The sequence below is a fragment of the Cetorhinus maximus genome, unplaced genomic scaffold (assembly GCF_964194155.1).
Source record: "Cetorhinus maximus unplaced genomic scaffold, sCetMax3.hap1.1 HAP1_SCAFFOLD_483, whole genome shotgun sequence".
Lineage (NCBI taxonomy): Eukaryota > Metazoa > Chordata > Chondrichthyes > Lamniformes > Cetorhinidae > Cetorhinus > Cetorhinus maximus.
In genome coordinates this window covers 1-25,167 of record NW_027596425.1, presented here as the reverse complement: position 1 = coordinate 25,167, position 25,167 = coordinate 1, and the positions used below count along the sequence as shown (strand labels likewise).

The window sequence follows — 25,167 nt, the reverse complement described above, 5'->3', positions numbered from 1 at the left end:
AGCAGGGTAAGCGTCACTCACTGTGTAACTGTACAGACTCACTGTTTATTCAGCAGGGGAAGGGTTACTCGGTGTAACTGTACAGAATCACTATTTATTCAGCTGGGTAAGGGTTACTCACTGTGTAACTGTACAGTGTCACTGTTTATTCAGCAGGGTAAGGTTTACTTACTGTGTAACTGTACAGAGTCACTGTTTATTCTGCAAGGTATGGGTTACTCACTGTGTAACTGTACGGAGTCAATCTTTATTCAGCAGCGTAAGGGTTACTCACTGTGTAACTGTACAGAAACGCTGTTTATTCAGCAGTGTAAGTGTTACTCTGTGTAACTGTACATAGTCACTGTTTATTTTGCAGGGTAAGGGTTACTCACTGTGTAACTGTACAGAGTAAATCTTTATTCAGCTGCGTAAGGGTTACTCACTGTGTAACTGTACAGAGTCAGTGTATATTCAGGGTAACGGTTACTCGGTGTAACTGTACTGAGTCACTGTTTATTCAGCAGGGTAAGGGTTACTCGGTGTTACTGTACAGAGTCACTGTTTATTCAGCAGGGTAAGGGTTACTCACTGTGTAACTGTACAGAGTCACTGTTCATTCAGCAGGGTGCGGGTTACGCACTGTGTAATTGTACAGAGTCACTGTTTATTCAGCAGGGTAAGGGTTACTCGGTGTAACTGTACAGAGTCACTGTTTATTCACCAGGGTAAGGGTTACTCACTGTGTAACTGTACTGAGTCACTGTGTATTCAGCAGGGTAATAGTTACTCTGTGTAACTGTACAGAGTCACTGTTTATTCAGCAGGGTAAGGGTTACTCGGTGTAACTGTACAGAGTCACTGTTTATTCACCAGGGTAAGGGTTACTAACTGTGTAACTGTACAGAGTCACTGTTTATTCAGCAGTGTAAGGGTTACTCACTGTGTAACTGTACAGAGTCACTGTTTATTCAGCAGGGTAAGGGTTACTCGGTGTAACTATACAGTGTCGCTATTTATTCAGCTGGTTAAGGGTTACTCGGTGTAACTATACAGTGTCACTATTTATTCAGCTGGTTAAGGGTTACTCGGTGTAACTGTACAGAGTTACTGTTTATTCAGGAGGGTAATGGTTACTTGGTGTAACTGTACAGAGTCACTGTTTGTTCAGCAGGGTAAGGGTTACTCACTGTGTAACTGTACAGAGTCACTGTTTATTCAGCAGGGTAAGGGTTACTCACTGTGTAACTGTACAGAGTCACTGTTTATTCAGCAGGGTAAGGGTTACCCTGTGTAACTAGAGAGTCACTGTTTATTCAACAGGGTAAGGGTTACTCACTGTGTAACTGTACAGAGTCACTGTTTATTCAGCAGTGTAAGGGTTACTCTGTGTAACTGTACAGATTCACTGTTTATTCAGCAGGATAAGGGTTACTCGCTGTAACTGTACAGAGTCACTGTTTATTCCACAGGGTAAGGGTTACTCGGTGTAACTGTAAAGAGTCAGTGTTTATTCAGCAGGGTAAGGGTTACTCGGTGTAACTGTAAAGAGTCAGTGTTTATTCAGCAGGGTAAGGGTTACTCACTGTATTACTGTACAGAGTTACTGTTTATTCAGCAGGGTAAGGGTAACTCACTGTGTAACTGTACAGAGTCACTGTTTATTCAGCAGGGTAAGTCTTACTCGGTGTAACTGTACACAGTCACTGTATATTCAGCAGGGTAAGGGTTACTTACTTTGTAACGGTACAGGGTGACTGTTTATTCAGCAGGGTAAGGGGTACTCGCTGTGTAACTGTACAGGGTCACTGTTTATTCAGCACGGTCAGGGTTACTCACTGTGTAAATGTACAGAGTCAATCTTTATTCAGCTGCGTAAGGGTTACTCACTGTGTAACTGTACAGAGTCAGTGTTTATTCAGGGTAACGGTTACTCGGTGTAACTGTACTGAGTCACTGTTTATTCAGCAGGGTAAGGGTTACTCGGTGTTACTGTACAGAGTCACTGTTTATTCAGCAGGGTAAGGGTTACTCACTGTGTAACTGTACAGAGTCACTGTTCATTCAGCAGGGTACGGGTTACGCCTGTGTAACTGTACAGAGTCACTGTTTATTCACCAGGGTAAGGGTTACTCACTGTGTAACTGTACTGAGTCACTGTGTATTCAGCAGGGTAATAGTTACTCTGTGTAACTGTACAGAGTCACTGTTTATTCAGCAGGGTAAGGGTTACTCGGTGTAACTGTACAGAGTCACTGTTTATTCACCAGGGTAAGGGTTACTGACTGTGTAACTGTACAGAGTCACTGTTTATTCAGCAGTGTAAGGGTTACTCACTGTGTAACTGTACAGAGTCACTGTTTATTCAGCAGGGTAAGGGTTACTCGGTGTAACTATACAGTGTCACTATTTATTCAGCTGGTTAAGGGTTACTCGGTGTAACTATACAGTGTCACTATTTATTCAGCTGGTTAAGGGTTACTCGGTGTAACTGTACAGAGTTACTGTTTATTCAGGAGGGTAATGGTTACTTGGTGTAACTGTACAGAGTCACTGTTTATTCAGCAGGGTAAGGGTTACTCACTGTGTAACTGTACAGAGTCACTGTTTATTCAGCAGGGTAAGGGTTACCCTGTGTAACTGTAGAGAGTCATTGTTTATTCAACAGGGTAAGGGTTACTCACTGTGTAACTGTACAGAGTCACTGTTTATTCAGCAGTGTAAGGGTTACTCTGTGTAACTGTACAGATTCACTGTTTATTCAGCAGGGTAAGGGTTACTCGCTGTAACTGTACAGAGTCAGTGTTTATTCAGCAGGGTAAGGGTTACTCGGTGTAACTGTACAGAGTCACTGTTTATTCCACAGGGTAAGGGTTACTCGGTGTAACTGTAAAGAGTCAGTGTTTATTCAGCAGGGTAATGGTTACTCGGTGTAACTGTAAAGAGTCAGTGTTTATTCAGAAGGGTAAGGGTTACTCACTGTATTACTGTACAGAGTTACTGTTTATTCAGCAGGGTAAGGGTAACTCACTGTGTAACTGTACAAAGTCACTGTTTATTCAGCAGGGTAAGTCTTACTCGGTGTAACTGTACACAGTCACTGTATATTCAGCAGGGTAAGGGTTACTTACTTTGTAACGGTACAGGGTCACTGTTTATTCAGCAGCGTAAGGGGTACTCGCTGTGTAACTGTACAGGGTCACTGTTTATTCAGCACGGTCAGGGTTACTTACTGTGTAATTGTACAGAGTCACTGTTTATTCAGCAGGGTAAGTGTTACTCACTGTGTAACTGTACAGAGGCACTGTTTATTCAGCAGGGTAAGGATCACTCACCGTGTATCTGTACAGAGTCACTGTTTATTAAGCAGCGTAAGGGTTACACGGTGTAACTGTACAGAGTCACTCTTTATTCAGCAGGGTAAGGGTCACTCACTGTGTAACTGTATAGAGTCACTGTTTATTTAGCAGGGTAAGGGTTGCTCTGTATAACTGTACAGAGTCACTGTTTATTCGGCAGGGTAAGGGTTACTCACTGTGTAACTGTGGAGTCACAGTTTATTCAGCAGGGTAAGGGTGTTACTCACGGTGTAACTGTACAGAGTCACTGTTTATTCAGCAGGGTAAGGTTTACTCGATGTAACTGCACAGAGTCACTGTTTATTCAGCAGGGTAAGGTTTACTCGGTGTAACTGTGCAGAGTCACTGTTTATTCAGCAGGGTAAGGGTTACTCTGTGTAACTGTACGGCGTCACTGTTTATTCGGCAGGGTAAGTGTTACTCACTGTGTATCTGTACAGAGTCACTGTTTATTCATCAGGGTAAGGGTTACACGGTGTAACTGTACAGAGTCACTGTTTATTCAGCTGGTTATGGGTTACTCACTGTAACTGTACAGAGTCACTGTTTATTCAGCAGGGTAAGGATCACTCACTGTGTAACTGTACAGAGTCACTGTTTATTCAGCAGGGTAAGGATCACTCACTGTGTAACTGTATAGAGTCACTGTTTATTCAGCAGGGTAATGGTTACTCGGTGTAACTGTACAGAGTCACTGTTTATTCAGCAGGGTAAGCTTTACTTGGTGTATCTGTACAGAGTCTCTGTTTTTTCAGCAGGGTAACGGTTATTCGGTGTAACTGTACAGAGTCACTGCTAATTTAGCTGGGTAAGGGTTGCTCTGTGTAACTGTACAGAGTCACTGTTTATTCGACAGAGTAAGGGTTACTCACTGTGTAACTGTACAGAGTCACTGTTTATTCAGCAGGGTAAGGGTGTTACTCACGGTGTAACTGTACAGAGGTACTGTTTATTCAGCAGGGTATGGTTTACTCGGTGTAACTGTGCAGAGTCACTGTTTATTCAGCAGGGTAAGGTTTACTTACTGTGTAACTGTGCAGAGTCACTGTTTATTCAGCAGGGTACGGTTTACTCGGTGTAACTGTGCAGAGTCACTGTTTATTCAGCAGGGTAAGGGTTACTCTGTGTAACTGTACAGCGTCACTGTTTATTCGGCAGGGTAAGGGTTACTCACTGTGTAACTGAACAGAGTCACTGTTTATGCAGCAATGTAAGGGTGTTACTCACTGTGTAACTGTACAGAGTCACTGTTTATTCAGCAGGGTAAGTCTTACTCTGTGTAACTGTACAGAGTCACTGTTTTTTCACCAGGGTAAGGGTTACTCACCTTGTAACTGTACTGAGTCACTGTGTATTCAGCAGGGTAATAGTTACTCTGTGTAACTGTACAGAGTCACTGTTTATTCAGCAGGGTAAGGGTTACTCGGTGTAACTGTACAGAGTCACTGTTTATTCAGCAGTGTAAGGGTTACTCACTGTGTAACTGTACAGAGTCACTGTTTTTTCAGCAGGGTAAGGGTTACTCGGTGTAACTATTCAGTGTCGCTATTTATTCAGCTGGTTAAGGGTTACTCGGTTTAACTGTACAGAGTTACTGTTTATTCAGGAGGGTAATGGTTACTTGGTGTAACTCTACAGAGTCACTGTTTATTCAGCAGGGTAAGGGTTACTCACTGTGTAACTGTACAGAGTCACTGTTTATTCAGCAGGGTAAGGGTTACTCACTGTAACTGTACAGAGTCACTGTTTATTCAGCAGGGTAAGGATCACTCACTGTGTAACTGTACATAGTCACTGTTTATTCAGCAGGGTAAGGATCACTCACTGTGTAACTGTACAGAGTCACTGTTTATTCAGCAGGGTAATGGTTACTCGGTGTAACTGTACAGAGTCACTGTTTATTCAGCAGGCTAATGGTTATTCGGTGTAACTGTACAGTGTAACTGCTAATTTAGCTGGGTAAGGGTTGCTCTGTGTAACTGTACAGAGTCACTGTTTATTCGACAGAGTAAGGGTTACTCACTGTGTAACTGTACAGAGTCACTGTTTATTCAGCAGGGTAAGGGTGTTACTCACGGTGTAACTGTACAGAGTCACTGTTTATTCAGCAGGGTATGGTTTACTCGGTGTAACTGTACAGAGTCACTGTTTATTCAGCAGGGTACGGCTTACTCGGTGTAACTGTGCAGAGTCACTGTTTATTCAGCAGGGTAAGGGTTACTCTGTGTAACTGTACAGCGTCACTGTTTATTCAGCAGGGTAAGGGTTACTCACTGTGTAACTGTACAGAGTCACTGTTTATGCAGCAGGGTAAGGGTGTTACTCACTGTGTAACTGTACAGAGTCACTGTTTATTCAGCAGGGTAAGGGTTACTCGCGGTGTAACTGTACAGAGTCACTGTTTATTCAGAAGGGTAAGGGTCACTCACTGTGTAACTGTACAGATTCACTGTTTTTTCTGCAGGGTAAAGGTTACTCACTGTAACTGTACAGAGTCACTGTTTATTCAGCAGGGTAAGGATCACTCACTGTGTATCTGTACAGAGTCACTGTTTATTCAGCAGGGTAAGGGTTACACGGTGTAACTGTACAGAGTCACTGTTTATTCAGCAGGGTAAGGGTTACTCACTGTGTAACTGTTCAGAGTCACTGTTCATTCAGCAGGGGAAAGGTTTCCCACTGTAACTGTACAGAGTCACTGTTTATTCAGCAGGATAAGGATCACGTACTGTGTAACTGTACAGAGTCACTGTTTATTCAGCAGGGTAAGGATCACTCACTGTGTAACTGTACAGAGTCACTGTTTATTCAGCAGGGTAAGGGTTCCTCGGTGTAACTGTACATAGTCACTTTTTGTTCAGCATGGTAAGGGTTACTCACTGTGTAACTGTACAGTGTCACTGTTTATTCAGCAGGGTAAGGGTTACTCGGTGTAACTGTACAGAGTCACTGTTTATTCAGCAGGGTAAGGTTACCCAATGTTTAACTGTACAGAGTCACAGTTTATTCAGCAGGGTAAGGGTTACTCACTGTTTAACTGTACAGAGTCACTGTTTATTCAGCAGGGTAAGGGTTACTCGGTGTAACTGTACAGAGTCAGTGTTTATTCAGCAGGGTAAGCGTTACTCACTGTGTAACTGTACTGAGTCACTGTTTATTCAGCAGGGTAAGGGTTACTCACTGTTTAACTGCACAGAGTCACTGTTTATTCAGCAGGGTAAGGATCACTCACTGCGTATCTGTACAGAGTCACTGTTTATTCAGCAGGGTAACGGTTACTCACTTTGTATCTGTACAGAGTCACTGTTTATTCAGCAGGCTAAGTGTTACTCGTTGTAACTGTGCAGAGTCACTGTTTATTCCACAGGGTAAGGGTTACTCTGTGTAAATGTGCAGTCACTGTTTATTCTGCAGGGTAAGGGTTACTCACTGTAACTGTACAGAGTCACTGTTTATTCAGAAGGGTAAGGATCACTCAGTGTAACTGTACAGTGTCACTGTTTATTCAGCAGGGTAAGGATCACTCACTGTGTAACTGTACAGAGTCACTGTTTATTCAACAGGGTAAGGATCACTCACTGTGTAACTGTACAGAGTCTCTGTTTATTCAGCAGGGTAGGGGTTACTCGGTGTAACTGTACAGAGTCACTGTTTATTCAGCAGGGTAAGGGTTACTCTGTTTAACTGTACAGAGTCTCTGTTTTTTCTGCAGGGTAAGGGTTACTCGGTGTAACTGTACAGAGTCACTGTTTTTTCAGCAGGGTAAGGGTTACTCGGTGTAACTGTACAGAGTCACTGTTTATTCAGCAGGGTAAGGTTTACTTGATGTAACTGTACAGAGTCTCTGTTTTTTCAGCAGGGTAGGGGTTACTCAGTGTGACTGTACTGAGTCACTGTTTATTCGGCAGGGTAAGGGTTTCTCACTGTGTAACTATACAGAGTCACTGTTTATTCAGCAGGGTAAGGTTTACTCAGTTTAACTGTACAGAGTCACTGTTTATTCAGCAGGGTAAGGGTTACTCACTGAGTAACTGTACAGAGTCACTGTTTATTCAGCAGGGTTTTGGGTTACTCGCTGTGTAACTGTACAGAGTCACTGTTTATTCAGAAGGGTAAGGGTCACTCACTGTATCACTGTATAGAGTCACTGTTTTTTCTGCAGTGTAAGGGTTACTCACTGTAACTGTACAGATTCACTGTTTATTCAGCAGGGTAAGGGTTACTCGTTGTAACTGTACAGAGTCACTGTTTATTCAGCACGCTAAGGGTTACTCGTTTTAACTGTACAGAGTCACTTTTTATTCCCCAGGCTATGGGTTACTCTGTGTAAATGTGCAGTCACTGTTTATTCTGCAGGGTAAGTGTCACTCACTGTAACTGTACAGAGTCACTGTTTATTCAGCAGGGTAAGGGTTACTCTCTTTGTAACTGTACAGAGTCACTGTTTAATCCGCAGGGTAAGGGTTACTCGTTGTAACTGTACAGAGTCACTGTTTATTCAGCACGCTAAGGGTTACTCGTTGTAACTGTACAGAGTCACTGTTTATTCCCCAGGGTACGGGTTACTCTGTGTAAATGTGCAGTCACTGTTTATTCTGCAGGGTAACGGTCACTCACTGTAACTGTACAGAGTCACTGTTTATTCAGCCGGGTAAGGATCACTCAGTGTAACAGTACAGAGTCACTGTTCATTTAGCAGGGTAAGGGTTACTCACTGTAACTGTACAGATTCACTGTTTATTCAACAGGGTAAGGATCACTCACTGTGTAACTGTACAGAGTCACTGTTTATTCAGCAGGGTATGGGTTACTCGGTGTAGCTGTACATAGTCACTGTTTATTCAGCAGGGTAAGGGTTACTCGTTGTAACTGTACAGAGTCACTGTTTATTCCCCAGGGTAAGGGTTACTCTGTGTAAATGTGCAGTCACTGTTTATTCTGCAGGGTAATGGTCACTCACTGTAACTGTACAGAGTCACTGTTTATTCAGCAGGATAAGGATCACTCAGTGTAACAGTACAGAGTCACTGTTTATTCAGCAGGGTAAGGGTTACTCACTGTAACTGTACAGATTCACTGTTTATTCAACAGGATAAGGATCACTCACTGTGTAACTGTACAGAGTCACTGTTTATTCAGCAGGGTAGGGGTTACTCGGTGTAGCTGTACATAGTCACTGTTTATTCAGCAGGGTAAGGGTTACTGTGTGTAACTGTACAGCGTCTCTGTTTTTTCAGCGGGGTAAGGGTTACTCGTTGTAACTGTACAGAGTCACTGTTTATTCAGCAGGATAAGAGTTACTCACTGTGTAACTGTACAGAGTCACTGTTTATTCAGCAGGGTAAGAGTTACTCGCTGTGTAACTGTACAGAGTCACTGTTTATTCAGCAGGGTAAGGGTTACTCACTGTGTAAATGTACAGAGTCAGTGTTTATTCAGCAGGGTAAGGGTGTTACTCAGTGTAACTGTACAGAGTCACTGTTTATTCAGCAGGGTAAGGTTTACTCGATTTAACTGTACAGAGTCTCTGTTTTTTCAGCAGGGTAGGGGTTACTCGGTGTGACTGTACAGAGTCACTGTTTATTCGGCAGGGTAAGGGTGTTACTCACGGTGTAACTGTACAGAGTCACTGTTTATTCGGCAGAGTAATGGTTACTCACTGTGTAACTGTACAGAGTCAGTGTTTATTCGGCAGGGTAATGGTTACTCACTGTGTAACTGTACAGAGTCAGTGTTTATTCGGCAGGGTAATGGTTACTCACTGTGTAACTGTACAGAGTCACTGTTTATTCAGCAGGGTAAGGTTTACTCGGTGTAACTGTACAGAGTCACTGTTTATTCAGCAGGGTAAGGGTTACTCACATAGTAACTGTACACAGTCACTGTATATTCAGCAGGGTAAGGGTTACTTTCTGTGTAACTGTACAGAGTCACTGTTTATTCAGCAGTGTTTAGGGTTACTCACTGTGTAACTGTACAGAGTCACTGTTTTTTCTGCAGTGTAAGGGTTACTCACTGTAACTGTACAGAGTCACTGTTTATTCAGCCGGGTAAGGATCACTCACTGTGTATCTGTACAGATTCACTGTTTATTCAGCAGGGTAAGGGTTACTCACTGTGTACCTGTACTGAGTCACTGTTCATTCAGCAGGGTAAAGGTTACTCACTGTAACTGTACAGAGTCACTGTTTATTCAGCAGGGTAAGGATCACTCACTGTGTAACTGTACAGAGTCACTGTTTATTCAGCAGGGTAAAGGTTACTCACTGTGTAACTGTACAGAGTCACTGTTTATTCAGCAGGCTAAGGGTTACTCGGTGTAACTGTACAGAGTCACTGTTTATTCAGCACCGTAAGGGTTACTCACTGTGTAACTGTACATAGTCACTTTTTGTTCAGCAGGGTAAGGGTTACTCATTGTGTAACTGTACAGAGTCACTGTTTATTCAGCAGGGTAAGGGTTACTCGGTGTAACTGTGCAGAGTCACTGTTTATTCACCAGGGTAAGGGTTACTCGGTGTAACTGTGCAGAGTCACTGTTTATTCACCAGGGTAAGGGTTACTCGGTGTAACTGTACAGAGTCACTGTTTATGCAGCAGGGTAAGGGTTACTCGGTGTAACTGTACAGAGTCTCTGTTTATTCAGCAGGGTAAGAGTTGCTCTGTGTAACTATACAGAGTCACTGTTTATTCGGCAGGGTAAGTGTTGCTCTCTGTGTAACTGTACAGATTCACTGTTTATCCAGCAGGGTAAGGGTTACTCACTGAGTTACTGTACAGAGTCACTGTTTATTCAGCAGGGTAAGGGTGTTACTCACTGTGTAACTGTCTAGAGTCACTGTTTATTCAGCAGTGTAAGTCTTACTCTGTGTACCTATACACTGTCACTGTATATTCAGCAGGGTAAGGGTTACTTACTGTGTAACTGTACACAGTCACTGTTTATTCAGCAGGATTAGGGTTACTCGCTGTGTACCTGTACAGAGTCACTGTTTATTCAGAAGGGTAAGGGTCACTCACTGTGTAACTGTACAGAGTCATGGTTTTTTCTGCATGGTAAGCGTTACTCACTGTAACTGTACAGAGTCACTGTTTATTCAGCAGGGTAAGGGTTACTCACTGTGTAACTGTACAGAGTCACTGTTTATTCAGCAGGGTAAGGGTGTTACTCACAGTGTAACTGTACAGAGTCACTGTTTATTCAGCAGGGTAAGGTTTACTCGGTGTAACTGTACAGAGTCACTGTTTATTCAGCAGGGTAAGGGTTAGTGACTGAGTAACTGCACAGAGTCACTGTTTTTTCAGCAGGGTAAGGGTGTTACTCACTGTGTAACTGTACGGAGTCACTGTTTATTCAGCAGAGTGAGTCTTACTCTGTGTACCTGTACACAGTCACTCTTTATTCAGAAGGGTAAGGGTCACTCACTGTATAACTGTACAGAGTCACTGTTTTTTCTGCAGTGTAAGGGTTACTCACTGTAACTGTACAGAGTCACTGTTTATTCAGCAGAGTGAGTCTTACTCTGTGTACCTGTACACAGTCACTCTTTATTCAGAAGGGTAAGGGTCACTCACTGTGTATCTGTACAGAGTCACTGTTCATTCAGCAGGGTAAGGGTTACACGGTGTAACTGTACAGAGTCACTGTTTATTCAGCAGGGTAAGGGTTACTCACTATGTAACTGTACGGAGTCACTGTTCATTCAGCAGGGTAAAGGTTACTCACTGTAACTGTACAGAGTCACTGTTTATTCAGCAGGGTAAGGATCACTCACTGTGTAGCTGTACAGAGTCACTGTTTATTCAGCAGGGTAAGGATCACTCACTGATTAACTGTACAGAGTCACTGTTTATTCAGCACCGTAAGGGTTACTCACTGTGTAACTGTACAGAGTCAGTGTTTATTCAGCAGGGTAAGGGTTACTCACTGTGTAACTGTACAGAGTCACTGTTTATTCAGCAGGGTAAGGGTTACTCGGTGTAACTGTACAGAGTCACTGTTTATTCCGCAGGGTAAGGGTTACTCGGTGTAACTGTACAGAGTCACTGTTTATTTAGCAGGGTAAGGGTTACTCACTGTCTAACTGTTCAGAGTCACTGTTTATTTAGCAGGGTAAGTGTTTCTCTGTGTAACTGTACAGATTCACTGTTTATTCGGCAGGGTAAGGGTTACTCACTGTGTAACTGTACAGAGTCACTGTTTATTCAGCAGGGTAAGGTTTACTCGGTGTAACTGTACAGAGTCACTGTTTATTCAGCAGGGTAAGGGTGTTACTCACTGTGTAACTGTACAGAGTCACTGTTTATTCAGCAGGGTAAGGATCACTCACTGTGTAACTGTACAGAGTCACTGTTTATTCAGCAGGATAAGGGTGTTACTCACGGTGTAACTGTACAGAGTCATTGTTTATTCAGCAGGGTAAGGGTTACTCGGTGTAACTGTACAGAGTCACTGTTTATTCAGCAGGGTAAGGATCACTCACTGTGTAACTGTACAGAGTCACTGTTTATTCAGAAGGGTAAGGATCACTCACTGTGTAACTGTACAGAGTCACTGTATATTCAGCAGGGGAAGGATTACTTACTGTGTAACTGTACAGAGTCACTGTTTATTCAGTAGGGTAAGGGTTACTCGCTGTGCAACTGTACAGAGTCACTGTTTATTCAGAAGGGTAAGGGTTACTCACTGTGTAACTGTACAGAGTCACTGTTTTTCCTGCAGGGTACGGGTTACTCACGGTATCTGTACAGAGTCACTGTTTATTCAGCAGGGTAATGATCACTCGCTGTGTATCTGTACAGAGTCACTGTTTATTCAGCAGGGTAAGGGTTACTCGGTGTAACTGTACAGAGTCACTGTTTATTCAGCAGGGTAAGGATCACTCACTGTGTAACTGTACAGAGTCACTGTTTATTCAGAATGGTAAGTCTTACTCTGTGTACCTGTACACAGTCATTGTATATTCAGCAGGGTAAGGGTTACTTACTGTGTAACTGTACAGAGTCACTGTTTATTCAGTAGGGTAAGGGTTACTCGCTGTGTAACTGTACAGAGTCACTGTTTTTTCTGCAGGGTAAGGGTTACTCACGGTATCTGTACAGAGTCACTGTTTATTCAGCAGGTTAAGGGTTACACGGTGTAACTGTACAGAGTCACTGTTGATTCAGCAGGGCAAGGGTTACTCACTGTGTAACTGTACAGAGTCACTGTTCATTCAGCAGGGTAACGGTTACTCACTGTAACTGTACAGAGTCACTGTTTATTCAGCAGGGTAAGGATCACTCACTGTGTAACTGTACAGAGTCACTGTTTATTCAGCAGGGTAAGGCTTACTCGGTGTAACTGTACAGAGTCACTGTGTATTCAGCAGGGTATGGTTTACTCACTGTGTAACTGTACAGAGTCACTGTTTATTCAACAGGGTAAGGGTGTTACTCACTGTGTAACTGTACAGAGTCACTGTTTATTCAGCAGGGTAAGTCTTACTCTGTGTATCTGTAAACAGTCACTGTATATTCAGCAGGGTAAGGATTATTTACTGTGTAACTGTACAGAGTCACTGTTTATTCAGCAGGGTAAGGGTTACTCGCTGTGTAACTGTACAGAGTCACTGTTTTTTCTGCAGGGTAAGAGTTACTCACTGTAACTGTACAGTGTCACTGTTTATTCAGCAGGGTAAGGATCACTCACTGTGTATCTGTACAGAGTCACTGTTTATTCAGCAGGGTTAGGGTTACACGGTGTAACTGTACAGAGTCACTGTTTATTCAGCAGGGTAAGGGTCACTCACTGTGTAACTGTACAGAGTCACTGTTCATTCAGCAGGGTAAAGGTTACTCACTGTAACTGTACAGAGTCACTGTTTATTCAGCAGGGTAAGGATCACTCACTGATTAACTGTACAGAGTGACTGTTTATTCAGCAGGGTAAGGGTTACTCGGTGTAACTGTACAGAGTCACTGTTTATTCAGCAGCGTAAGGGTTACTCACTGTGTAACTGTACATAGTCACTGTTTATTCAGCAGGGTAAGGGTTACTCACTGTGTAACTGTACAGAGTCACTGTTTATTCAGCAGGGTAAGGGTTACTCGGTGTAACTGTACAGAGTTACTGTTTATTCAGCAGGGTAAGGGTTACTCACTGTGTAACTGTACAGTGTCACTGTTTATTCAGCAGGGTAAGGGTTACTCGGTGTAACTGTATAGAGTCACTGTTTATTCAGCAGGGTAAGGGTTACTCGGTGTAACTGTATTGAGTCACTGTTTATTCAGCAGTGTAAGGGTTACTCACTGTGTAACTATACAGAGTCACTGTTTATTCACCAGGGTAAGGGTTACACGGTGTTCCTGTGCAGAGTCACTGTTTATTCAGCAGGATAAGAGTTATTCTGTGTAACTGTACAAAGTCAGTGTTCATTCAGCTGGGTAAGGGTTGCTCTGTGTAACTGTACAGAGTCACTGTTTATTCAGCAGGGTAACGATCACTCACTGTGTAACTGTGCAGAGTCACCGTTTATTCAGCAGGGTAAGGGTTACTCGGTGTAACTGTACAGAGTCACTGTTTATTCATCATGGGAAGGATCACTCACTGTGTAACTGTACAGAGTCATTGTTTATTCAGCAGGGTACGGATCACTCACTGTTTAACTGTACTGAGTCACTGTTTATTCTGCAGCGTAATGTTTTCTCACTGTGTAACTGTACAGTTTCACTGTTTATTCAGCAGGATAAGGGTTACTCAGTGTAACTGTACAGAGTCACTGTTTATTCAGCAGTGTAAGGGTTACTCTGTGTTACTGTACAGAGTCAGTGTTTATTCAGCAGGGTAAGGGTTGCTCGGTGTAACTGTACAGAGTCAGTGTTTATTCAGCAGTGTAAGGGTTACTCACTGTGTAACTGTACAGAGTCACTGTTTATTCAGCAGGGTAAGGGTTACTCACTGTGTAACTGTACAGAGTCACTGTTTATTCAGCAGGGTAAGGGTTACTCAATGTGTAATTGTACAGAGTCACTTTATTTAGCAGGGTAAGGGTTACTCACTGTGTAACTGTACAGAGTCACTGTTTATTCAGCAGGGTAAGGGTTACTCGGTGTAACTGTACAGAGTCAGTGTATATTCAGCAGGGTTAGGGTTACTCACTGTGTAACTGTACAGAGTCACTGTTTATTCAGCAGGGTAAGGGTCACTCACTGTGTAACTGTACAGAGTCACTGTTTATTCTGCAGGGTAAGGGTTACTCAATGTGTTACTGTACAGAGTCACTGTTTATTCAGCAGGGTAAGGGTTACTCACTGTGTAACTGTACAGAGTCACTGTTCATTCAGCAGGGTAAGGGTTACTCACTGTGTAACTGTACAGAGTCACTGTTTATTCTGCAGGGTAAGGGTTACTCAATGTGTAACTGTACAGAGTCTCTGTTTATTCAGCAGGGTAAGGGTTACTCACTGTGTAACTGTACAGAGTCACTGTTCATTCAGCAGGGTAAGGATTACTCACTGTGTAACTGTACAGAGTCACTGTTTGTTCAGCAGGGTAAGGGTTACTCACTGTGTAACTGTACAGAGTCACTGTTTATTCAGCAGTGTAAGGGTTACTCTGGGTAACTGTACAGAGACACTGTTTATTCAGCAGGGTAAGGGTTACTCACTGTAACTGTACAGAGTCACTGTTTATTCAGCAAGGTAAGGGTTACTCGGTGTAACTGTACAGAGTTACTGTTTATTCAGCAGGGTAAGGGTTACTCGGTGTAACTGTACAGAGTTACTGTTTATTCAGCAGGGTAAGGGTTACTCACTGTGTAACTGTACAGAGTCACTGTTTATTCAGCAGGGTAAGTGTTACTCTGTGTAACTGTACAGAGTCACTGTTTAATCAGCAGTGTAAGGGTTACTCACTGTGTAACTGTACAGAGTCACTGTTTATTCAGCAGGGTTAGGGTTACACGGTGTAACTGTACAGAGGCACTGTTTATTCAGCAGTGTAAGGGTTACTCACTGTGTATCTGTACAGAGTCACTGTTTATTTAGCAGGGTAAGGGTTACTCACTATGTAACTGTACAGAGTCACTGTTCATTCAGCAGGGTAAAGGTTACTCGCTGTAACTGTAAAGAGTCACTGTTTATTCAGCAGGGTACGGATAACTCACTGTGTAAATGTACAGAGTCACTGTTTATTCAGCAGGGTAAGGATCACTCACTGATTAACTGTACAGAGTCACTGTTTATTCAGCAGGGTAAGGATTACTCGGTGTAACTGTACAGAGTCACTGTTTATTCAGCAGCTTAAGGGTTACTCACTGTGTAACTGTACAGAGTCTCTGTTTATTCAGCAGGGTAAGGGTTACTCACTGTGTAACTGTACAGTGTAACTGTTTATTCAGCAGGGTAAGGGTTACTCACTGTGTAACTGTACAGTGTCACTGTTTATTCAGCAGGGTAAGGATTACTCGGTGTAACTGTGCAGAGTCACTGTTTATTCCGCAGGGTAAGGGTTACTCGGTGTAACTGTATAGAGTCACTGTTTATTCAGCAGGGTTAGGGTTGCTCACTGTGTAACTATACAGAGTCCCTGTTTATTCACCAGGGTAAGGGTTACTCGGTGTTCCTGTGCAGAGTCACTGTTTATTCAGCAGGATAAGAGTTACTCTGTGTAACTGTACAAAGTCAGTGTTTATTCAGCAGGGTAAGGGTTGCTCTGTGTAACTGTACAAAGTCAGTGTTTATTCAGCAGGGTAAGGGTTGCTCTGTGTAACTGTACAGAGTCACTGTTTATTCAGCAGGGTAACGATCACTCACTGTGTAACTGTGCAGAGTCAGCGTTTATTCAGCAGGGTAAGGGTTACTCGGCGTAACTGTACAGAGTCACCGTTTATTCAGCAGGGTAAGGGTTACTCGGCGTAACTGTACAGAGTCACTGTTTATTCAGCAGGGTCCGGATCACTCACTGTTTAACTGTACAGAGTCACTGTTTATTCTGCAGCGTAAGGTTTCCTCACTGTGTAACTGTACAGTTTCACTGTTTATTCAGCTGGGTTAGGGTTACTCAGTGTAACTGTACAGAGTCACTGTTTATTCAGCAGGGTAACGTTACTCACTGTGTAACTGTACGGAGTCACTGTTTATTCACCAGGGTAAGGGTTACTCGGTGTAACTGTGCAGAGTCACTGTTTATTCAGCATTGTAAGGGTTACTCTGTGTAACTGTACCGAGTCACTGTTTATTCAGCATTGTAAGGGTTACTCTGTGTAACTGTACAGAGTTACTGTTTATTCTGCAGGGTAAGGGTTGCTCGGTGTAACTACAGAGTCAGTGTTTATTCAGCAGTGTAAGGGTTACTCACTGTGTAACTGTACAGAGTCACTGTTTATTCAGCAGGGTAAGGTTACTCACTGTGTAACTGTACAGAGTCACTGTTTATTCAGCAGGGTAAGGGTTACTCGGTGTAACTGTACAGAGTCAGTGTTTATTCAGCAGGGTTAGGGTTACTCACTGTGTAACTGTACAGAGTCACTGTTTATTCAGCAGGGTAGGGTTACTCACTGTGTAACTGTACAGAGTCACTGTTTATTCAGCAGGGTTAGGGTTACTCACTGTGTAACTGTACAGAGTCACTGTTTATTCAGCAGGGTAAGGGTTACTCACTGTGTAACTGTACAGAGTCACTGCTTATTCGGCAGGGTAAGGGTTACTCACTGTGTAACTGTACAGAGTCACTGTTCATTCAGCAGGGTAAGGGTTACTCAGTGTAACTGTACAGAGTCACTGTTTATTCAGCAGGGTAAGGGTTACTCACTGTGTAACTGTACAGAGTCACTGTTTATTCAGCAGGGTAAGGGTTACTCACTGTGTAACTGTACAGAGTCACTGTTTATTCAGCAGGGTAAGGGTTACTCACTGTGTAACTGTACAGAGTCACTGTTTATTCAGCAGGGTAAGGATCAGTCACTGTGCATCTGTACAGAGTCACTGTTTATTCAGCAGGGTAAAGGTTACTCAGTGTTACTGTACAGAGTCACTGTTCATTCAGCAGGGTAAGGGTTACTCACTGTAACTGTACATAGTCACTGTTTATTCAGCAGTGTAAGGATCACTCACTGTTTAACTGTACAGAGTCACTGTTTATTCAGCAGGGTAAGGGTGTAACTCACGGTGTAACTGTACAGTGTCACTGTTTATTCAGCAGGGTAAGGGTTACTCGGTGTAACTGTACAGAGTCACTGTTTATTCAGCAGGGTAAGGGTTACTCGGTGTAACTGTACAGAGTCACTGTTTATTCAGCAGGGTAAGGATCTCTCACTGCGTAACTGTACAGTGTCACTGTTTATTCAGCAGGGTAAGGGTTACTTGGTGTAACTGCACAGAGTTACTGTTTATTCAGCAGGGTAAGGGTTAATCACTGTGTAACTGTACAGAGTCACTGTTTATTCCGCAGGGTAAGGGTTACTCACTGTGTAACTGTACAGAGTCACTGTTTATTCAACAGGGTAAGGGTTACTCACTGTGGAACTGTACAGAGTCACTGTTTGTTCAGCAGGGTAAGGGTCACTCACGGTGTAACTGTACAGAGTCACTGTTTATTCAGCAGGGTAAGGGTTACTCGGTGTAACTGTACAGAGTCACTGTTTATTCAGCAGTGTAAGGTTTACTCACTGTAACTGTACATAGTCACTGTTTGTTGAGCAGGGTAAGAGTTACTCACTGTGTAACTGTACAGAGTCACTGTTTGTTGAGCAGGGTAAGAGTTACTCACTGTGTAACTGTACAGAGTCACTGTTTATTCAGCAGGGTACGGGTTACTCACTGTGTAACTCTACAGAGTCACTGTTTATTCAGCAGGGTAAGGGTTACTCACTCTGTAACTGTACAGAGTCACTCTTTATTCAGCAGGGTAAGGGTTACTCGGTGTAACTGTACAGAGTCACTGTTTATTCAGCAGTCTATGGGTTACTCACTGTGTAACTGTACAGAGTCACTGTTTGTTGAGCAGGGTAAGAGTTACTCACTGTGTAACTGTACAGAGTCACTGTTTATTCAGCAGGCTAAGGTTTACTCGATGTAACTGTACAGAGTCACTCTTTATTCAGCAGGGTAAGGGTTACTCACTGTGTAACTGTACAGAGTCACTGTTTATTCAGCAGGGTAAGGGTTATTCACTGTGTAACTCTACAGAGTCACTGTTTATTCAGCAGGGTAAGGGTTAATCGGTGTGACTGTTCAGAGTCACTGTTTTTTCTGCAGGGTAAGGGTTACTCACTGTGTAACTGTACAGAGTCACTGTTTATTCAGTAGGGTAAGGATCACTCACTGTGTAACTGTACAGAGTCACTGTTTATTCAGCAGGGTAAGGGTTAATCGGTCTGACTGTTCAGAGTCACTGTTTTTTCAGCAGGGTAAGGGTTACTCACTGTGTAACTGTACAGAGTCACTGTTTATTCAGCAGGGTATGGGTTAATTGGTGTGACTGTACATTGTTCCTGTTTGATTGTCTGTTGGGTGAACAGTGAAAGGTCTGACCTGAAATAGCAAATGAGATTGGAATATATTTTCCTCTCAAACGTTTCGGTAACTCTCACTGTTGGGAAATGACTGTGTGGTTTATATTTTCAGGTTTACAGTAACCATTTGCTAACAGTGGAGCAGACACTGAATAGTTGTTGAACCCCCTGTGTTGAGGGGATGATGTAAATTGCCCTGTCCATTGTGTGTGATTGTGTGGGACATCTTGCAGACTGTGTACAACTGAAAACCCTTACAGTCCGACTGATACAGTTGCTTGTAGCAGAGATAAAACTGTTTCGTAAATAGTCAGATCTGCACTTGATCGGTCTTGTCTTCCCCCCTCTCTCTCTCTCTCTCTCTTTGTCTCTCTCTCTGTCTCCTTTCTCCCCCCTTCATTCCCCTTCCTCCTTTCCTCTCTGTCTTCCTTTCCATCCCCTTTCTCCACCTACTCGTTCTGTCTCTCTCTCTCTCTTTCTCTCTCCCTCCTCCCATTCCTCTTGCTCTCCCTCCCCACCCTTCTCTCCTTGGCGTCACCACCAACTCCCCACCCCCAGGCCCTCCCAGCACCCTGAATTCCACTCTCTCCAGGCAGCGGGGTACTCTGTGTGGAGGCTTATCTTTCCCTGAAGCAGCTGGCTCTCGCTCTCTCGCTGTGGGGTGGGGAGTGAGGCTGGGGTGGGGGGCACAGGGTGACAGTCAAGGGCCCGGTTCCTGTTCTGCACTCTCGCAAGCAGAGGTCCTGGCACAGCGGCCGTGAGTTGGAGACGGGCTTCGTTTTCCCCCAAACCAGTCTGAGGGGGGGTGCCCAGGGTGCTGTGCCCCCTTCTGCACCACCCCCCACCAGCCACGTTCGAATGTGCACAGAACCCGGGCCCTCCCAAGTTGACGTGGCCCAGGACTGGCCTGAGTCCCATATCCACCTGCCTGGGCAGCAGTACCAGTGTTGCCGCACCCTTAACGGAAACGATAAAAGAGCGCCTTGCGTAGGTAACCCAGCTGGCGCTTGGGCGCAGTACTGAGGGAGGGCCGCACTGCCGGAGGTGCCAATCCTGCGGGTGAAATGTTGAACCGAGGTCCCCTCCAGCCTCTTGGCTGGCTATCGAAGATCTCATTTGGAAGGAGAGGAGGGGGGCTGTTGCCCCCAGTGTCCAGGCCAACATTCCTCCCTCAACTTACGCGGCCTGCAGCAAACTAACTCATTGCTCTTTGTGGGAGCTTGCTGTGCACAAATTGGCTGCCGGATTGCCTGCATTATCACAGCGGCTACACTTTACAAGTACACGATTGGCTGTGAAGGTGGGGACAGGCGCCACGTAGTTTCAGATCCTTCCATTCAGAGCCGGGATTCACGGCGTGTGGAGGCAGGATTGTCGGTAACGTTTTCCCATCTCTGCCGTAGACTCTGAAGAAGAAGGGATTTAACGGCTGTGACAGTCCGGAGCCAGATGTGGACGACCCCATTGAACAGAGTCCCTTTGCGGAAGACAAGTATCGGAAAGTTAGCGAGGATATCGATGTCTTATTCAAAAGATACGGGGTGAGTATCACCCTCTCACTATAACATGAACACCAGCCCTTCTGTCAGAGTCTGGGCGTCAAACACAGGAACAGGAAGAGGCCATTCTGCCCCTCTCGAGCCTGTTACACAGGAACAGGAGGAGGCCATTCAGCCCCTCTCGAGCCTGTTACACAGGAACAGGAGGATGCCATTCAGCCCCCTTGAGCCTGTTACACAGGAGCATGCAGTCCAATATCTGTCTCCCCCAGTCCGATGTCCCACTCCCCCCATTCCAATATCCCTCTCCCCCCGTTCCGATACCCCTCTCCCCCCGTTCCGATACCCCTCTCCCCCCGTTCCGATACCCCTCTCCCCCTGTTCCGATACCCCTCTCCCCCCGTTCCGATACCCCTCTCCCCCCAGTCCGATATCCCTCTCCCCCCAGTCCGATATCCCTCTCCCCCCAGTCCGACATCCCTCTCCCCCCAGTCCGATATCCCTCTCCCCCCAGTCCGATATCCCTCTCCTGCCCAGTCCGATATCCCTCTCCCCCCAGTCCGATATCCCTATCCCCCCAGTCCGATATCCCTCTCCTGCCCAGTCCGATGTCCCTCTCCCCCAGTCTGATATCCCTCTCCCCCCCAGTCCGATGTCCTTCTTGCCCCCAGTCCGATGTCCCTCTTCCCCCCAGTCCGATGTCCCTCTTCCCCCCAGTCCGATGTCCTTCTCCCCCCAGTCCGATGTCCCACTCCCCCCAGTCCAATGTCCCACTCCCCCCAGTCCAATGTCCCACTCCCTCCCGCCCAGTCCAATATCTCACTCCCCCCAGTCTGGTATCCCACTCCCCACCCACCCCAGTCTGGTATTCCCTCCCCACAACTCCAGTATCTCACCCCCACTCCCACTGCCCCCAGTCTGGTACCCCCACTCCCCCCCAGTCTGACACCCTGACATGGTAGAATATTCCTAGTGTTTATTGCAAGTTGCAGAACGATGTGTTTTGAATGTGACCTGTTTCCGATTCCCTCTCCTCAGCCGCCGGGGTGTTTGTCAGGCCCTAGCGGAGACTGACCGACTGACTGACTGACCAGGATTTTTAATCAATGTTCATCTCTCCTGAAAAGGCCCCGTCCATAACCAACCCCTCTGGACCGGGCAGCTCGAGTGCCCGAAACCTCCGCTCAGAGTTCACCCAGGGCAAATCTCGCTCACCCGAAAACCCGCAGTCCGTCTCTTGTCACCCCTGGTTCAGTTGGCAGGGTCGGGGGTGGGGGGCAGAGGTTGTTGGGGAGTTGTGGGTGTGGGGGAGAGGCGTCAATCTCTCCCCCCACTCTCAGCCGTCCCGACATCTTGCCCCCACGCGGCGTCTCCCGGTTGGTTTCACCGCCTTCTCTTCTTCTCTTTCACCCTCTCTCCCCCCCCACCCCCACCCCTGCTGCAGTCCACCATGCCGTCGGCCAATTTCACCATGCCCGTGACCATCTCGGTTGGCAACCAGAACTCGCTGTCCTACAGCAACCCCGGCTCGTCGCTGGTGAGCCCGTCGCTGGTCACCACCTCCCTGACCGACTCCAGCCTCCTGAGCCCGCAGCAGCCGGTGATGAGAAGGAACGCCATCTCGCCGGGCATCCCCTCCAGGCCGCCCAGCTCCGGAAACCCAGGTACGCTCGACCCTTCCCCTGCCCTCCTCCGCTGGCAGCATTGCCCGGCTGTACCCTCGGACCCGACGATCGGGAGGTTGCACGGCTGGAGGAGGAGAGCCGGGATTGATTCTGGCTGTGGGGCAGGCCGTTTATTTTTTGTCTTCGTTCACGGGATGCGGGCGTTGCTGGCTAGATCGCTATTTATTGCCCGTCCCCGGTTGCCCCCCTTGAGAAGGTGGTGGTGGGTGAGCTGCCATCTTGAGCCGCTGCAGTCCCTGTGGTGTAGGTACACCCACTGTGCTGTTAGGGAGGGAGTTCCAGGATTTTGACCCAGCGACAGTGAAGGAACGGCCGATATATTTCCAAGTCAGGATGGTGAGTGGCTCGGAGGGGAACTTCCAGGTGGTGGTGTTCCCCATGTGTCTGCTGCCCTTGTCCTTCTAGATGGTAGAGGTCGTGGGTTTGGAAGGTGCTGTCGAAGGAGCCTTGGTGAGTTGCTGCAGTGCATCTTGTAGATGGTACACACACTGCTGCTACTGTGCGTCGGTGGTGGAGGGAGTGAATGTTTGTGGATGGGGTGCCGATCAAGCGGGGCTGCTTTGTCCTGGATGGGGTTGAGCTTCTTGAGTGTTGTGGGAGCTGCACTCATCCAGGCAAGTGGGGAGTATTCCATCACACTCCTGACTTGTGCCTTGTAGATGGTGGACAGGCTTTGGGGAGTCAGGAGGTGAGTCACTCGCTGCAGGATTCCCAGCCTCTAACCTGCTCTTGTAGACACAGTATTTATATGGCTGGACCCAGTTCAGTTTCTGGTCAAGGGTAACCCCCAGGATGTTGATAGTGGGGGGGGATTCACCTCTGGCGAAGTGGGGGCTGGTTTGGAGGTGGGGAGGGTACAGCAGCGAGGGGTCAGATAGATTTGCAAGGGCCGTGATGTGTTCCCCTCAATGTACTAAGCTTTTTTTTCTTTCCGCAGCACTAACTCTGCTAATGGTCCTTTAATCCTCCAGGTGCACTCATAGGAAATGAACTCCCCACCTCGAATGGAGGATGTCCCAGTCCTGTAGGTGAGCCGTGAGTCTGACCGGCGTGGGTATCAGTAGGTCGGCTTGTGTTCCCCCGCGCGTCGAGGATTAAGGAGTGATCCAATCGAGGGGTTTAAGAGGATTAAAGGTTTCGATGGGGTCGATAGAGAGAAACCATTTCCTCTTGGGGGCGGAGGGGTGGGGTGAGGGGTGTTGGGCTGGGTGGGGTGGGGATGGAGGGGGCGGGGGCGCAGAACCTTAAACTGAGAGCCAGGCTGTTCTGGGGTGATGTCAGGAATTCACACACACACAGGGGAGCGGGAATCTGGAACTCTCTCCCCCCCACCCCCCCCCTCAGAAGAGCTGTCCAGCCCGGGGGTCCTCAATTGGAAATGTCAGAACTGAGGTGGATTGGTTTTTGTTGGCTGAGGGAATTAAGGAGTTAGGGAACCAAGGTGGGTAGATGGAGATTAGATACTGAACAGGCATGCTCTAATTGAATGATGGAACAGGCTTGAGGGGCTGAATGGCCTCTTTCTGTTCCAATGCACCTACACTGTGCCATTAACATAGGAAAATGTCTCGAGCTACATAAGGAAATATTAGGGACAGTCAGAGTCCAGTCACAGTAGCTCAGTCAGAGAGGTCGGTTTTAAGGAGCATCTTAAAGGAGGAGAGAGGGAGAGGCAGAGAGAGAGACAGGCAGTTGGAGGAAGAGAGAGAGAGGCAGAGAGAGAGAGAGAGAGAGAGGCAGGTGGAGGAAGAGAGAGAGAGAGGCAGAGAGAGAGAGAGGCAGAGAGAGAGAGAGGCAGAGAGAGAGAGAGGCAGAGAGAGAGAGAGGCAGAGAGAGAGAGGCAGAGAGAGAGAGGCAGAGAGAGAGAGGCAGGTGGAGGAAGAGAGAGAGAGAGGCAGAGAGAGAGAGAGAGGCAGAGAGAGAGAGAGAGGCAGAGAGAGAGAGAGGCAGAGAGAGAGAGAGGCAGAGAGAGAGAGAGAGGCAGAGAGAGAGAGAGAGGCAGAGAGAGAGAGAGAGGCAGAGAGAGAGAGAGAGGCAGAGAGAGAGAGAGGCAGAGAGAGAGAGAGGCAGAGAGAGAGAGAGAGAGAGAGAGAGAGAGAGCAGAGAGAGAGAGAGAGAGAGGCAGAGAGAGGGAGAGAGGCAGAGAGAGAGAGAGGCAGAGAGAGCGAGAGAGAGAGGTTTAGGGAGGGAATCCCAGGCAGCTGAAGGCACGGCCGCCAATGGTGGAGCGATGGGAATCGGGGGATGCGCAAGAGGCTGGAATTGGAGGAGTGTGGAGCAGCTTGTGGGTTACTGAATGAGCTGGATGGAATATTCAGTGGGTCAGGGCTTTAGGAGCTGGGATTTAATACAGACAATTACACTGGAAGATAACATTGGGAGTTTGCGTAATGAACCATGCTGAAGCTGGGGAGAGAGGTTTCAGCCTTAACTGGGGTATTGTGTCCATTTCCGGGCATCACACTGTCAGATGGATGTGAAGGCTTTAGAGAGGGTGCAGAAAAAATTCACCAGAATGGTTCCAGGGATGAGGAACTTCAGTTCCGTCGATCGATTGGAGAGACTGGGGCTGTTCTCCTTGGAGAAGAGGAAGCTGAGAGGAGACTTGATAGAGGTGTTCAGAATCATGAGGGGTCCGGATAGAGCGGACGGGGAGGGAAACTGTTCCCATTGGCGTGAGGATTGAGAACCAGAGGGCACAGATTTAAGGTAATATGGCAAAGGAAGCAACGGTGACATGAGGATAAACTCCTTTCACGCAGTGAGTGGCTAGGGTCGGGAATGAGTGATGTGGGGTGGAGGCAGGTTCAATCGAGGATTTCAAAAGGGATTTTGATCATTACCTGAAAAGGAAACATTTTCAGGGCTAGAGGGAAAAGGCAGGGGAGTGGGACCAGGTGATTTGCTGCTGCAGAGAGCCAGCATGGACTCAATGGGCCAAATGGCCTCCTTCTGTGCTGTAACCATTCAATGAGACAGGAGAGAGACGAAGGAGTGACGCTGTTTGACTCTGTGTTGACTGCTCCCAGTCAATGCCTTCAGCGATCAATAAAGAGAACAGAATGCTGGACATTAGTGGAGAGGAAAAGAAAGCAAAACTAAAGACTTGTATTTACAATGGGCAGATTTCACAACAGCAGGATGTGCGTGT

General features: G+C 46.2%; 1 protein-coding gene across 1 annotated transcript in view; it reads left to right on the top strand.

The window, feature by feature from the left end:
- LOC144673819 (myocyte-specific enhancer factor 2D homolog) overlaps positions 1-23,044 on the top strand; it is a gene marked incomplete at its 3' end in the record, with an annotated part of 69,876 nt that extends 46,832 nt beyond the window's left edge. Inside the window, exons 3-5 of the mRNA XM_078535469.1 lie at positions 20,236-20,373; positions 21,776-21,995; positions 22,988-23,044. Of these exons, the coding sequence (XP_078391595.1) occupies positions 20,236-20,373; positions 21,776-21,995; positions 22,988-23,044 (415 nt within the window). The remainder of the gene's footprint in view (positions 1-20,235; positions 20,374-21,775; positions 21,996-22,987) is intronic.
- Between the last annotated feature and the right edge of the window lie 2,123 nt (positions 23,045-25,167).